This window comes from Jaculus jaculus, chromosome 13 (assembly GCF_020740685.1).
Source record: "Jaculus jaculus isolate mJacJac1 chromosome 13, mJacJac1.mat.Y.cur, whole genome shotgun sequence".
In the NCBI taxonomy this organism is placed as follows: Eukaryota; Metazoa; Chordata; class Mammalia; order Rodentia; family Dipodidae; genus Jaculus; species Jaculus jaculus.
In genome coordinates, this window is record NC_059114.1 from 8882155 (window position 1) to 8896896 (window position 14742).

The window sequence follows — 14742 nt, forward strand, 5'->3', positions numbered from 1 at the left end:
CCTACCTTGAAAAACCAAACACATACAAACACACATGACAGAGAGAGAGAGAAAAGGCTGGGAATATTACTCTAGCCCCCAAAAGAAAACAAACCCAGGGCAAGAGAGCTGTGTAAAAATTAAAACCTTGGGGGCTGGAAAGAGCTCAGCAGTTAAAGACACTTGCTTGCAAAGCCTGACAGCCCAGGTTCAATTCCTTACAACCCACATAAAGTCAGATGCACTGATTAACACATGCATCAAGAGTCTGGTGGCAATGGAAGAAAGTCCTGGTGGGCCCATCCTTCACAACTGTATGCAAATAAATAAAAATATTTCTTATTTTGTGATTTATTTAAGAGAGGGGGAGAGAATCAGATAGAAGAGAGAGAGAATGAGCTCATCAGGACCTCTAGTCACTGCAAACTCCAGATGCATGTGCCACCTTGTGCATCTGGCTTTATGTGGGTCCTGGAGAATCAAACCTGGGTCCTTTGTCTTTGCTGACAAGCACCTTAAATGCTAAGTCATCTCTCCAACCCTAAAAATATGATTCAGCGATTAAGGCATTTGCCTGAATAGCCTAAGGACCAGGTTCAATTCCCCTGAATCTATGTAATCCAGATGCACATGGTGGCACATGCATCTGGAGTTCATTTGCAGTAGCTAGAGGTCCTGGTGCACCTATTCTTTATCTGGCTCTTTCTCTCTTAAATAAATAAATTGATTAAATTAAATCCCTACTAGGATTTTAATCCTATTGTCTAGACCTATGGTTATGGTTCTTTTGATCTAAGCTTTTATTCATAAGATCATTTCACTGAGTTAATTTCTTGTCTGGTAGCCATAAACCACAGAGGAAAACTGCATAAAGAAGTTATCTGGGGAGCACGCCTTTAATCCCAGCACTCAGGAGGTAGATGTAGGAGGATCACTGTGAGTCTGAGGCCAGCCTGAGGAGACTAAATAGTGAATTCAGGTCAGCCTGAGCTACAGCGAGACCTTACCTCAAAAAAGCAAAAAACAAAACAAAGCAAACAAAAATTGTATCTTTTTTTAAAAAAAAAAGAAGTTGGGCTGGAGAAATGGCTTAGCAGTTAAGGCATTTGTCTGCAAAGCCAAAGGATTCCAGTTCAATTCTCCAGGACCCACATAAGCCAGATACAGAAGGCAGCGTATGCATTTGGAGTTCATTTTCTCTCTCTCCCTCTCTTTCTCTTTCTCTCTGCCTCTTTCTCTCTCTCATATAAATAAATAAATATTAAAAAAAAATTTAAAGTTATCTAAAGGCTACAAATAAGTAAAATGCCATGAGATTCAATTGGGGATGGGTTGGCTCATAAAGCTCCCATATAGTCAGTGGGTTTTTTTGTTTTGTTTTGTTTTTCTGAGGTAGGGTCTCACTCTAGCCCAGGCTGACCTGGAATTCACTATGTAGTGGACTCGAACTCATGGCAATCCTCCTACCTCTTCCTCCCGAGTGTACCACCCTGCCTGGCAGGGTAGTCAGTATTTTTTATATTACAAATAAATTAAAAATAAAAGGGCTAGGCTATAGCTCAGTAGTAAAGCACTTGCCTAGCATGCATGAAGCCCTGGATTCACAATAACACAAACAAAATCAAATTAGAGGAGAGATGGCTCAACAGTTAAGGTGCATCCCCGCAAAAGTTTACCAACCTGGGTTCAGTTCCCCAGTGCCCACATAAAGCCAGATGCAAAGTGGCACAAGCATCTGAAGCTGGTTTAGGGCAGCTAGACATCCTGGTGCTCCCATTCTCTCTCACTTGTCTTTTTTCTGTCTCTCTCTACTCGCAAATAAATAAACAGATGCTTAAAAAAAATAAAATTACAGGCTGGAGAGATGGCTTAGCAGTTAAGGCATTTGCCTGCAAAGTCAAAGGACCCAGGTTCAATCCCCCAGGACCCACGCTAGCCAGATGCACAAAGGGGCATGTGAGTCTGGAATTCATTCACAGGAGCTGGAGGCCCTAACACACCCATTCTCTTTCTCTCTCTCTCCCCCTCTTTCTCTGTCAAATAAATAAATAAATAAATAATAAAAAAATATTTAAAGGGAAAGGTCAGGTGACTGACCTAGAGGTTAAAAATTAAAGATACAGTAACTTCACTTCAGGTGGACCATTTGGAAAGAGAAAAGACAAAAAAATTTAAAAAAGTCATTGATAATGCCTTTTAGAAATACATTCACTTTCCTTCTGTTTCTTCCTGGTGCTGGAGAACAAAGCCAAAGCCTCAACTGGCCAGGCAAGCACTCTACCACTGAGATACGGACCCATCCAGTGATACTACATTGACTGCAGACTTTTCCTTCTTGGTTCAGTCTAGGTTCCCTGACACCTAAGGGACAGGCCACTTAATGACACAGAATATAAACAAGACAGTTCTGCACAACTCCACCTAGCCCTTTGTGACGTTCAACAGCTAGGGGGCACATCATCAGGCTTTCTGTCAGCTGGTCCACAGGGAGGAGGTTTTCAGCTCAGTTCCAGCTTGATTTCTCAGTGACCTTGCAGCCCAAGCATGTGGAGTCTCCAGCAATAGGCTCTTACCTTCTATTTCTGGTGGGAAACCAAGGGCCTCAGCAATGGCCTGTTTTGTGAGCATTGGGGACCTGTTGACACAGTGAAGGAATGTTCTTTGGATCAGAGGAGGTACAACAGGGCTGGACAGATGGCTTGGCAGTTAAGGCACTTGCCTGCAAAGCCAAAGGACCCAGGTTCGATTCCCCAGGACCCACGTAAGCCAGACGCACAGGTGGCACATGCATCTGGAGTTTGCAGAGGCTGGAGGCTCTGGCACACCCATTCTCTCTCTCTCTCAAATAAATAAAGTTGGGACAACAGAGGACCCCACTCCTGAATTAACTTGATGGACAGTTACACACTGACACACGGCACCACAGCAAAGGCAAGGGAGCTTACAATGCTGACAAGGCTCGGCTTGCTCCTGTGCTAGGGACCACTGCCTCCTCTCCACACTCCAGCCCGGTAAGCCTTATTCACACTGACCAACTGCATTCACATAATTTTCAAAATACAAAGCTCCTGATGAGTTTAAAACACACCAGAGGGCTGGAGAGATGGCTCAGCGGTTAAGGCGCTTGCCTGCAAAGACAAAGGACCCAGGTATGACTCCCTAGGACCCATGTTAGCCAGATAAATGCACAAGGGGGCACATGCATCTGGAATTTGTTTGCAGTGGCTGGAGGCCCTGACGCACCCATTCTCTCTCTCTCTCTCTCACTTTGTGTCTCTCTCCTTGCCTATTTTGGCACCCCTCTCTCTCAAATAAATATTAAAAAATAAAATTAAAAAGAAAAACCCACAAGCCAGGCATGGTGGTGCATGCCTTTAATCCCAGCACTTGGGAGACAACGGTAGGTGGATCACCATGAGTTCGAGGTCACCCTGAGACTACATAGTGAATTTGTGAGTTTGAGGACACCCTGAGGCTACGTTAAATTCCAGGTCACCCAGGGCCAGAGCAAGGCACTACCTTGAATAACGAAAAACGAAAAGGAAGACTACCACAGTTGAGTTGGCCAGTCCAGGACCTGCCAGCGCTCTGCCTCAGCCAGATTAGCCCTGTCTACAGCCTTTTATACACCCCTCCACCCGCCACACAAATGGGGCTCAAACCCAGGGCCTTATACGTGCTATGCTTAAACTCTGCCACTGGCTGGCACCTGAACCCTTCTGCAGCTTTTTTGAGCAATACTTCCCACTGACAAACGGAGAAAGATTGGGTCAAGAGGTAGCTGGAAAGGCTATGGAGATGTTCAGTAGTGAAAGGCACTTGCTAGCAAAGCCTGACAATTCTCCCAGTCCCCCACCGAGCTCCCAGACACACACAAAGTGGCTCATGCATCTGGAGTTCATGTGCAAGGGCAAGAGGTCCTGGTGAGCCCCACTCTCTTTTTCTCTCCCAAATACATAATATCTTTTAAAGAAAATAGGTAGCTGTAACAGGCTAGGGGCAAATAGGTCTGTGCCAGACAACAGTTATCATTCTGCAGGTCTTTACATGCATTGAAACCTAAGCCTCATGTGGGGAAAGGAAAAAAAAAAAAAAAAAACCAGATAAATCATAAGGTTTAAAATGAGGTGAAGCATGTAATACTCCTCCCTTGGGTTGGTAATGGAAGTTAATCTTATTGGAAAGCCAGTGCTGACTGAAGAAACAAAGGGACTAGCCATGCCTGTTGGTTCCTGCCTATATAATCCCAGGTGGAAAGATCTCCTTGAGTTTGAGGCCTGTCTGGGCTACACAGAGTTCCAGTATATGCTAGAGTGAGACCTTGTCTTTAAAAGAAAGAAAGAAAAAAAAAATTTAAGTGACCACAGCAAAATTCCAGGACTGTGATCAGAATTTCAACCCCAAAGAATCCCAGTCCCCTTATAAAGTGCAATACCACCTGTCTTCTATAAAGAAAACGTGAGCCGGGCCTGGTGGCGCACATCTTTAATCCCAGCACTAGAGAGGCAGTAGTTAGAGGATCGGTGAGAGTTCAAGGCCAGCCTGAGACTATGTAATGAATTCTAGGTCAGCCTGGGCTACAGTGAGACCCTACTTCCAAAAATATAAAATATAAAGTGAGTCCCCAAAAGCTGGCTTCCTCCCTGTCAACTCTGTCACAAACTTCACACTGTCCTCCAGTTTCGTCAATGCGTTCCCAGTTCCTGCAGGGCCTAGCTGCTAAGATTGGGCTATCAGCAGAGTATTTTTAGGGATTGAATCTAAAAACTGGCAGTATTATCAACATTTGTAAAATTTTTTAAAATTCATTTGCAAGCCGAGAGAGAATGAAAGGGAGGGGGAATGGGTATATCAGGGCCTCTAGCCACTGCAATTGAACTCCAAGTGTGTGAACCACCTTGTGCATATGGCTTTATGTGGAGGACTACGGACTTGAACTAAGGCCATCTGACTTTGCATGCAAGGGCCTTTAACTGCTATGCCCAACATTTATACAATTTTTTTAAAAACGTGTTTTGGCTCTGTAGTTTCAAGAGTCTAACTCTTGTCCTTTCTCTAGCATCCCAGCCTGTTTCAGCCTGCAAGTAACAGGGCAAGTGAGTGTCACCATCTAGGAGCCACTGAAAAAAGGAAGAGTAGCCCACGCACGCCCCGGCTACATGCAGCTCAACCACCCATACAAAGCGGAAGCTTGGGAAGTCTCACTTGCGTAAGGCCCTGAGGACGGGATTCGAACCCCCAAACACTCAATAAAACTTTCCCACGACGACTCACCCGCGAGCCCACCCGAGAGTCGCAAGCTCTCCGCAGCTGCAGCCGCAGCCAGCACAGTGGCGCTAAACCCGCGGATACAAACTCCACCCTCAGCCAATCAAAACCGGCCTCGGCCTCTGCCAGGCCAATGAGGAGCAGCTACGCGAAACCTCGAGGCTTGCTGGGAAATGTAGTTTATCGCGCAGAACGGGACTCAGCGTCTACGTTTTCCCCCGGATGATCCCGCCTCCTCAGTTCCCCTTAGCCAACCAGCAGCTGAAAATTTGCTTTTTTTTTTTTTCCTTTCTCGCTCTTTCCGGAAGTGGTGAGCCAAGCGAGATAAGTCACTGGCTACATGTGGGGATGGAAGGCAGCGGGGTCCTGGCTATGGACGTGGGACGTGCGGCTGACGCGGGTCCTCGGAAGGAGACTGCTAAGCCGCGGTGGCGCGCCGCAGGAGGGAAGCGGTTCTCCGCGGTGTTGGAACTGCGGCGGCGGCGCGGGAGGCCCGGGCCGGGGGGACGGCTTCTTCTGCCCGCACTGCCGCGCGCTGCAGCCGCCTGACCCCGGCCGAGACTACTTCAGCCTCATGGATTGGTACGGTCGGCGGGTCGAGGCTCTAGAAAGACGTCCGTGAGGGGAGGACCGGTCAGACTTCATATATATTATATTAGGAGTTTGAGGCCAGTCTGACAAAGCCAGCCAAACAGAACTTTTTACTTGCTGGAGGGCCAGGCCTCATGGTTTAGGACTGTAATCCCAACTACTAGGGAAGTTAAGGCAGGATTATTGAAAGTTGAAGCCCTGCCTATACTACACAGTGACAGGTTAGCCCGAGCAATTCAGAGAAACAAAAAGGAAAAAGATATAGGGGAGACTGTTCCAGGAGGTTAAAGGTGCTTGCTGCAAAGCCTGTTGGCTGAGTTTGATCCCCCAACACCCTTGTAAAGCCAGACACAAAAAGTGGTGGAAAGCCAGGTGTGGTGGCACACACCTTTAATCCCTGCACTCAGGAGGCACTTAGGAGGATCACTGAGTTCAAGGCCACCCTGAGACTACATAGTGAATTCTAGGTCAGCTTCTGCTAGAACATAGACCCTACCTTGAGCCCTCGCCTCCGAAAAAAAGTGCAAGCACCTGTTGTTTGCTTGCAGTAAGAGACCCTGAAGGGGAAAAAAAGGTCTAATGGGTACAGTTCGGTGGTAAAGTGCATGCCTAACATTCTAGAGACCTTGGATTCAGTCCCCATCCCCGCAGTAGAAAATAAGGGACTGGGTGTGGTGTATGCCTTTAATCCCAGCATTAGGGAGACTGAAGCATGAGGAACACTGCAGAGTGAGTTCCAGGTCAGCCTGGGCCAGAGTGAAACCCTACCTCAGAGAAAAAGAAAAAAAGGAAGTGGGAGGACAGGGATAGAGAGACCTACATGTTGGGCAGATACCTGACCTCCACTCTGGGCTGTGCTTCCCCTGGTCACATGACTACTTGCAGTGAGCTGCACTAACTAAATTTTCAGGGATCTGGCTGTCATCTCAAGCCTTTATATACCCTTCATCTGGAAGTCTCTCTCCTGATGTTTCGATGACTTAAGTGTTCAAGTCTCAGCTCAGAGGTCACTGATCAGCTAGCACGTCTCCCTCGCACTCTGCTCTCTCTATTACACCTGACACTTTTATTTATTTATTTATTTTTAAACTTTTTTAAAAATTTATTTATTTATTTGAGAGCGACAGACACAGACAGAAAGACAGATAGAGGGAGAGAGAGAGAATGGGCGAGCCAGGGCTTCCAGCCTCTGCAAACGAACTCCAGACGCGTGAGCCCCCTTGTGCATCTGGCTAACGTGGGACCTGGGGAGCCCAGCCTCGAACCGCGGTCCTTAGGCTTCACAGACAAGTGCTTAACTGCTAAGCCATCTCTCCAGCCCCACCTGTCACTTTTAAAAAATGATCTCCATCTATACATTCAGAGCATCATCCCCAAGATCAGAACCCCAGGCCATAGAGGAGATTGGTCATCTGCTCGTGTGTGTCGCGTGAATTACACCTCCGATTTCCTTGCAGCAGCCGCTCCTTCAGTGTTGACACCACCAAGCTCCAGCATAGGTACCAGCAACTTCAGCGTCTTGTCCACCCAGATTTCTTCGGCCAGAGGTCTCAGGTAGTTGATTGGCCACCCCCAGGATTCCCCACTGAGCAGGTGCCAGTGACCTGTGGTGACCTGATGGTTAGAGACAAGAATCAGATAACTAGCTCTACCCTGTGGCAGCCTGCTCGTAGCCAGCCAGGCCTGAGATGTCATTTCCTCATATTGTTTGTTTTTCAATTTATTTATTTATTTGTGAGCAGAGAGAGCATGAGTACATCAGGGTCATCTTGGTGCTGCAACCAAATTTTAGGCACCTGGGCCACTTTGGGTGTCTGGCTTTACGCGTATACTGGGCAATCAAACCCTGGGAGACAGGCTTTGCAAGCAAGTGCCTTTAATAGCTAAGCTATCTCCCCTGTCCCTTCCTCATAGTTTTGTTGTTTGTTTGTTTGTTGAGGTAGAGTTTCCCTCTAGCCCAGGCTGGCCTGTAATTCACTATGTAATATCAGGCTGGCCTCAGATTCAACTGCGATCCTCCTACCTCTGCCTCTAGAGTACTGGGATTAAAGACCTGGGCCATCATGCCCTGCTTGTTATTTTAATATTTGTATTTATTTACCTGCCAGGAGGGGGAAGAAAGGGGAAAGAAAATGGATGCATCAGGGCATTTTGCTGCTGCAAATAAACACCAAATGCATACCCCACTTTGCATTTGGTTTTACATGGATGGTGGGGAATCGAATTCAGGTTGTTAGGCTTTGCAAGCAAGTGCCTTTAACCCCTGAGCCATCTCCACAGCTCCTTCTCATAGGTTGTTTTGTTTCTTGGGGAGGTTTCGATTTTTGTTTTGTTTTCAAACTAGGGTCTCTATTCCAAGCTGACCTAACACTGTAGTTCCTGGATGACCTAGAATTCACCTTGATCCTCCCAGCTCTGCTTCTGGAGTGCTGAAATTAAAGGCACATGCCACCACACCCAGCTCTTAATTTGTATCTGACTTCCCAGACTATTTAGAACTATAGCAGAAAATGGAGACACCTTGTCCAAAAACCTGTTGTATTTTGGCCACATTTCTTTCTTTAAGTACCTGCTCATCAGTGTACTATGAAAGTTTATGGCCAGGCACAGTGGCACTCACCTTTTATCCCAGCACTCAGGAGGCTGAGGTAGGAGGATTGCTGTGAGTTTGAGACCACTACGAGACTACATAGTGAATTCCAGGTCAGCCTTGGCGAGAACAAGACCCTACCTTGAAAAAAAAAAAAAAAAAAAGTTTATGAATCAGGGAGGGCTGGCTACCATAATAAGACTATCTTCATTTCCATTTCCACTTAACAGATGGAAAAGGACTTCTCAGAGAAGCATTCGACTCTGGTGAACGAGGCTTATAAGACCCTTCTGGCCCCCCTGAGCAGGGGACTATACCTTGTAAGGTGATTTCCCAGCCCTTCTGCATGTGACTGACTGAAACCTTAGTTAACAGTTCAGGAACACAGTGATACTCAGCATCAAAGATACTAACTACAAACTGAATTAAAGGCATGTCACCATGCCCTGCTTATTCATTTGCAAGTACATAGGAAGAGAGAGGAAGAATGGGCAGTCCAGGGCTTCCTGACACACAGAACTCCAGATGCATGGGCCACTTTGTACATCTGGCTTTATGTGGGTACCGGGGAATTGAACCCAGGCAGTCAAGCTTTGCAAGCAAATGCATTTAACTGCTGAGTCATCTCTCCAGCCTAGAAAGTTTTTTTTAAATTTTTTGTTTATTTTTATTTATTTATTTGAGAGTGACAGAGAGAGAAAAGGGGGGGGGGAGAGGGCACGCCAGGGCTTCTAGCCACTGCAAATGAACTCCAGATGCGTGTGCCCCCTTGTGCATCTGGCTAACATAGGTCCTGGGGAATCGAGCCTTGAACCGGGGTCCTTAGGCTTCACAGGCAAGCGCTTAGCCGCTAAGCCATCTCTCCAGCCCTCCAGCCTAGAAAGTTTTTACTGAGCTGCATATGCAGCCCCTCCTTTTTATTAATTAGTTTTGTACTCAGCGAATATAGTCAATTTGGTACCATTATTAGGCTCATCCATTACCTACTCCCTCCCCTTGGCCCCTCCTTGTTGAGGTATATGGCTCATGTATTCTGGAGTTAGTCCATAGTTATGGGTAGGATAAATATCTGCATATAATGACCCCCCCCTTTTTTTAATGCAGGGCTCAGGGCCCATCCTGAGATACTCATTTTCCATGAGTGATAGTGTGTTGTGAAGAGTAGGCAGGATTTGCATGAGTCAGACAGACCCTGGGTTCTTCAACTAAACTCATTTTCTTTGTTCTCTGTTCTAATAGCTAAAGCTCCAAGGAATAGAGATTTCGGAAGGGACAGACTATGAAATAGACAGCCAGTTCCTCATGGAAATAATGGAAATCAATGAAAAACTTGCAGGAGCTCCAAGTGAAGCTGCCATGGAAGAGATCGAAGCCACTGTCAGAGGTACAGACAAAATGCCGCCAAATGTGTTGTCTTAGCCGGGTGCACACCTTTAACCCCAGTACTGGGGAGGCAGAGGTAGGAGGATCCTTGTGAGTTCAAGGCCACCCTGAGACTACATAGTGAATTCCAGGTCAGGCTAGAGGGAAACCCTATCTCACCAAAAAAAACCCAAAAAAAAGCTGCCAAATGCATCGTCCTTCTATCAGGCCCAGGGTCCCATGAGAAACAAGTGGAAAGAGTGTTTGCTGGTCATCACAGTCATCAGGCAGCATCATCTCTCTTTTTTTCAATGTATTTGTAAGCAAAGAGAGATAGAGAAAAGAGAAACAGACAGACAGAATGGGCACACCAGGGCCTCCAGCTGCTGTAAACAAACCCCAGGTGTGTGGGCCACTTTGTGCATCAAGCTTTATGTGGGTACTGCAGAATCAAACCCGGGTCATTAGGCTTTGCAGGCAAGTGCCTTAACTGCTGAGCCATCTCTTGCCTGGCCTACTCTTTCGTTTAATAAATGTGGACAGAATACCTGTTAGGCTCTGGGTACTTTACTATGAAGAAAGCAAAAAGCGGGCACAAGGGGCTGGAGAGATGGCTTAGTGGTTAAGTGCTTGCCTGTGAAACCTAAGGACCCCAAGTCAAGGTTCAATTCTCCAAGACCCACATAAGCCAGATGCACAAGGTGGTGCATGCATCTGGAGTTTGTTAGCAGTAGCTGGAGGCCCTGGCATGCCCATTCTCTCTCTCTCTCTCTCTCTCTGTTACTCTCAATTAAATAAATAAAAATAAATTTTAAAAAAAGCACACACAAGGTATGCTTCTGTGGAAATCTAATGAGGGAAGTTCATGTGGATCAGCTATATTTGTGATATATATCAGCTATAACTGTGATAGTCTTACAAAGAAGAGGTACCCACTAGTAAGTGGTATAGACGGAGATATCAAAAAAGGCTTTTGGGGGCTGGGGTGATAGCTTAGTGGTTAAGGTGCTTGCCTGTGAAGCATAAGGACCTTGGTTTAATTCTCCAGGACCCACATAAACCAGATGTATGCGGTGGCACATGTATCTAAATTTCATTTGCAATAGTTAGAGGCCCTGGCACATCCATTCTGTGTGTGTAAAAAAAAATTTTAAGGCTTTTTCCAGGTGTGGTGGCACACGCCTTTAATCCCAGCACTTGGAAGGCAGAGGTAGGAGGATCATCATGAGTTTGAGGACACCCTGAAACTACATAGTGAATTCCAGGTCTGCCTGGACTACAGTGAGACCCTAACTTGGGGGGGGAAAAAAGTAACAAAGGCTGAAGAAATGGCTTAGCGTTTAAGGCGATTGCCTGCAAAGCCCAAGGACCCAGGTTCAATTTCCCAGGACCCACATAAGCCAGATGCACAAGGTAGTGCATTCATCTGGAGCAAGTCTACAATGGCTAGAGGCCTTGGCATGCCCATTCTCCAGCTGCCTCTTTCTCTCAAATAAATAATGTTTTTGTTTGTTTGTTTTTGTTTTGTTTTTCGAGATAGGGTCTCACTCTAGCCCAGGCTGACCTGGAATTCACTATGGAGTCTCAGGGTGGCCTCCAACTCTCAGCAATCCTCCTACCTCTGCCTTCCAAGTGCTGGGATTAAAGGGTGCACCACCACGCCAGGTTTCAAATAAATATTATTTTATAACAACAAAAAAGTAACAAGTTAAAAGCAGTAAGGTAGAAGTCATGGTAAGAGGACTGTCAGCTGGGGCTGGGCAGGCAGTACACAGAACTATGCAGAGGTCAGCCACACTGCCTTGGAAGCTGGGGGCATCGTCGAGACTCGTGTTTGATCACAAACCTCCAGGATGAGGTCCACTCCCAATACAGCTTCTGACTTGCTGTGTGACCTTCAGACAGTGACTTCACACGTCTGAACCTGTTTTTCCTCATCTGTAAAATGAATAGTTGTAAGCATTTAAATGAAATAAAACATGCAGAACGCATCTAGCAGCACAGTGACCATTGGATTTAAGCAGGTAACTGACCTTCATGTAGACTCTTTCCTAAATATCCTCCCCTAGGACTTGGCTCCTAGCTCCTGTACTCACCAGTGACATAAAAGAGGGATTGGGGGCTGGAGAGATGGCTTAGCGGTTAAGCGCTTGCCTGTGAAGCCTAAGGACCCCGGTTCGAGGCTCGGTTCCCCAGGTCCCACGTTAGCCAGATGCGATGCACAAGGGGGCGCATGCGTCTGGAGTTCGTTTGCAGAGGCTGGAAGCCCTAGCGCGCCCATTCTCTCTCTCCCTCTATCTGTCTTTCTCTCTGTGTCTGCCACTCTCAAATAAATAAATAAATAAATAAAATTTAAAAAAAAAAAAAGAGGGATTGGTACACCAGGGCCTCCAGCCACTGCACTTGAAATCTAGACACACACACTACCTCATATGCACGTGCAACCTTGCGTGCTTGTATCACCTATACATCACCCTGTGTGTCTGGCTTATGTGGGACCTGGAGAGTCAAACATTGTTCCTTAGGCATTGCAGGCAAGAGCCTTAACCACCAAGCCATCTTTCCAGCCCTGAAACATGAATTCTTGAACCCAAAGGCATAATCACAAGGTGTTATCTTCATCTTACAAGTCTATTGAGATAGAAAAATTAAGACAATGATTTTCTCTTTCAGCTAAACAGAAAGAACTTACTGACAATGTGAACAGAGCTTTTGAACAAGGTATTTCATTTCTCTTGGTTTTTTGGTTTTTCGAGTTAGGGTTTCACTCTAGCCCAGGCTGACTGGAGTTCAGTGTAGTCTCAGGGTGGCCTCAAACTCATGGCAGTCCTCCTACCTCTGCCTCCCAAGTGCTGGGATTAAAGGCGTGTGCAACCATGCCTGGCTCTGCGTCTTTTTTTTTAAAAAAAAAAAAAGATTTATTTTTATTTATTTGTTAGAGAGGGGGAGAGAGAGAATGGGTACACCAGGGCCTCTAGCCACTGCAAATGAACTCCAATTGCATGTACCACCTTTTGCATCTGGTTTACATGAGACTCGGAGAATTGAACCTGGGTCCTTAGGCTTCACAGGCATGTGCTTTAACCACTAGGCCATCTCTCTAGCCCTCCATGTCTTTTGAGACAGGGTCTCTAATTGGTCTGGAGCTCACCAATTTGGCTAGACTGGCTGGCCGGTGGACCCCAGAGATCCACCTCTCTCTGCCTCTCCAGTGCTGGAACTACTGGCAGCTGCCACCTTGCCTCGTGTTTTTTTGCACAGGTGCTGGGGGTTGAACTCAGGTCCTCTTGCTAGCAGGCACTCTGCTGACTGAGCTCTCCGGTCCTTACTGTTTACTTCTGATGTGGGCAGCTATAACACATCTTCATCTTAGCATGAATTATGGTGTGCTATTTATCTTTGTTGGGGTTTCTCAACTTGAGAAATGCTAGTGTTGGGATACAGTTCTTTTGCAGGGTACCTGTCCTGTACGCTGAAATCATTCACAGCATCCCTTGTTTCTGACCACTAGGTGTCACTGTTAACTCCTTGGTTATTACAACTGAACTATCTCTAGACTTTGCCAAATATTGCAGTAAGACAACCACACTTAAGTGAATCCCACCATCCTAAGGGCCCTTTGATCTGGTTGCCTTGGTCACTGGTTTTACTGTTGCTCAAAAGGAAGCCTGACATCTCTGTCTCTTGTTTGTTTCAGGTGACTTTGAAAAAGCCAAGGAAATTCTGACAAAGATGCGATATTTTTCGAATGTAGAAGAAAAGATCAAGTTAACCAAGATCCCCCTCTAAGAGCTAATTTAAAGTTTTCCAAATACGTTTTCTGTGTATTTTTTTTTTCTTCTGTTAACTGAGAATAGACATGGGAGCTGGGGTGTAGCTCAGTGGTAGAATTTGTCTAGCGTGACAAGGCCTTGGAATTGATCCAAATCATCACAAAAAGAAGTAAGAATAAATATGCTTCAACCATTTGTATCATTTCAGTGGCTCAATGCTATAGATCACATATCATCTGATACTTGATTTGGCCCATGGGTGATGAGTGGGGGTGGGGACAACCAGAAGCAGGAGAGGCTAGAAATAGAACATTTTCTTTTTCTTTTTTCCTTATTTTTTTTTTTTAAGGTAGGGTCTTACTTTAGCTCAGGCTGACCTATAATTCACTATGTAGTCTCAGACTTTCACCTCTGCCTCCTGAGTGCTGGGACTAAAGGCATGTGCTAGCACATCCGGCAGTTTTTTGGTTTGGGGAAATTTTTTGTTTTTATTTTTTTGTTTCTTTGTTTTTTTGGGGTAGGGTCTTGCTCTAGCCCAGGCTGACCTGGAATTCACTCAGTAGTCTGAGGGCCTTGAATTTATGATAATCCTCGTACCTCTGCCTCTCCAAGTGCTGGGATTAAAGAGTATACTACCATGTCTGGCTGAATTTTTTGTTTTCTTGAGGCAGGGTTTCACTCTAGCCCAGGCTGACCTGGAACTCACTCTGTAGCCATAAGGTGGCTTTGAACTCAGGCAATCCTAGGGATTAAAGGCATGCACCACGACACCCAGCCTACAGTGACCCCATTGTGAGTATGTTAGGTCTGGTAACAGACAGTAGGCCACGTGTAGAAATGTGTTTGCCAGCATCTGTCCAAGAGCCACAACTTCTACTGGCCTGACCTTCACGAAGAGAAAGAGGGTGGGAGAGAAAGGAAGGAAGACAATAAAAAAGAATTAGTCTGGTAGAACCAGCATGGTAGACCTATAATCCCAGCACTCAGGAGGCTGAGGCAGAAGGGTTGCCATGAATCCAAAAACAGTCTGGATGGACTGCATAGTGTGTTGTAGGCCAGCCTGAGTTACCGTGTGAAAGCCCATCTCAAATTTTAAAAAGGGATATAGCTCACTTAGCACACTTGCCTGTCAAGTGCACATGCATGTGCAAACACATGGCTGGTGTTCAGTACTTACCA

At 46.0% G+C, this 14742-nt stretch overlaps 2 protein-coding genes across 7 annotated transcripts in view; one reads left to right on the forward strand and one right to left on the reverse strand.

Moving 5' to 3' along the window:
* Chek2 (checkpoint kinase 2) overlaps positions 1–5317 on the reverse strand; it is a 37458-nt gene extending 32141 nt beyond the window's left edge. Inside the window, exons 1-2 of one of the 2 annotated variants that reach the window (XM_045132567.1) lie at positions 5254–5317; positions 2553–2614 (exon numbers count right to left, since the gene is read on the reverse strand). The gene's annotated coding sequence lies outside the window, so the exon portion shown is untranslated. The remainder of the gene's footprint in view (positions 1–2552; positions 2615–5253) is intronic. The other variant, XM_045132568.1, reaches the window with a different exon arrangement.
* A 231-nt stretch (positions 5318–5548) lies between these two features.
* On the forward strand, positions 5549–13758 carry Hscb (HscB mitochondrial iron-sulfur cluster cochaperone). Of its 5 annotated transcripts, none has more exons than XM_045132771.1 (6): positions 5549–5829; positions 7296–7392; positions 8659–8748; positions 9668–9812; positions 12464–12511; positions 13488–13758. In XM_045132771.1, exons 1-6 carry the CDS (start codon positions 5588–5590, stop codon positions 13577–13579), a joined length of 714 nt encoding a protein of 237 aa, XP_044988706.1. In that variant the 5' UTR covers positions 5549–5587; the 3' UTR covers positions 13580–13758. The 5 variants fall into 5 exon arrangements, with proteins under 5 accessions (XP_044988706.1, XP_044988707.1, XP_044988708.1 ...); XM_045132772.1 differs by having other exon boundaries at positions 7299–7392; XM_045132774.1 differs by having other exon boundaries at positions 5749–5829; positions 7202–7392.
* Positions 13759–14742: the final 984 nt, after the last annotated feature.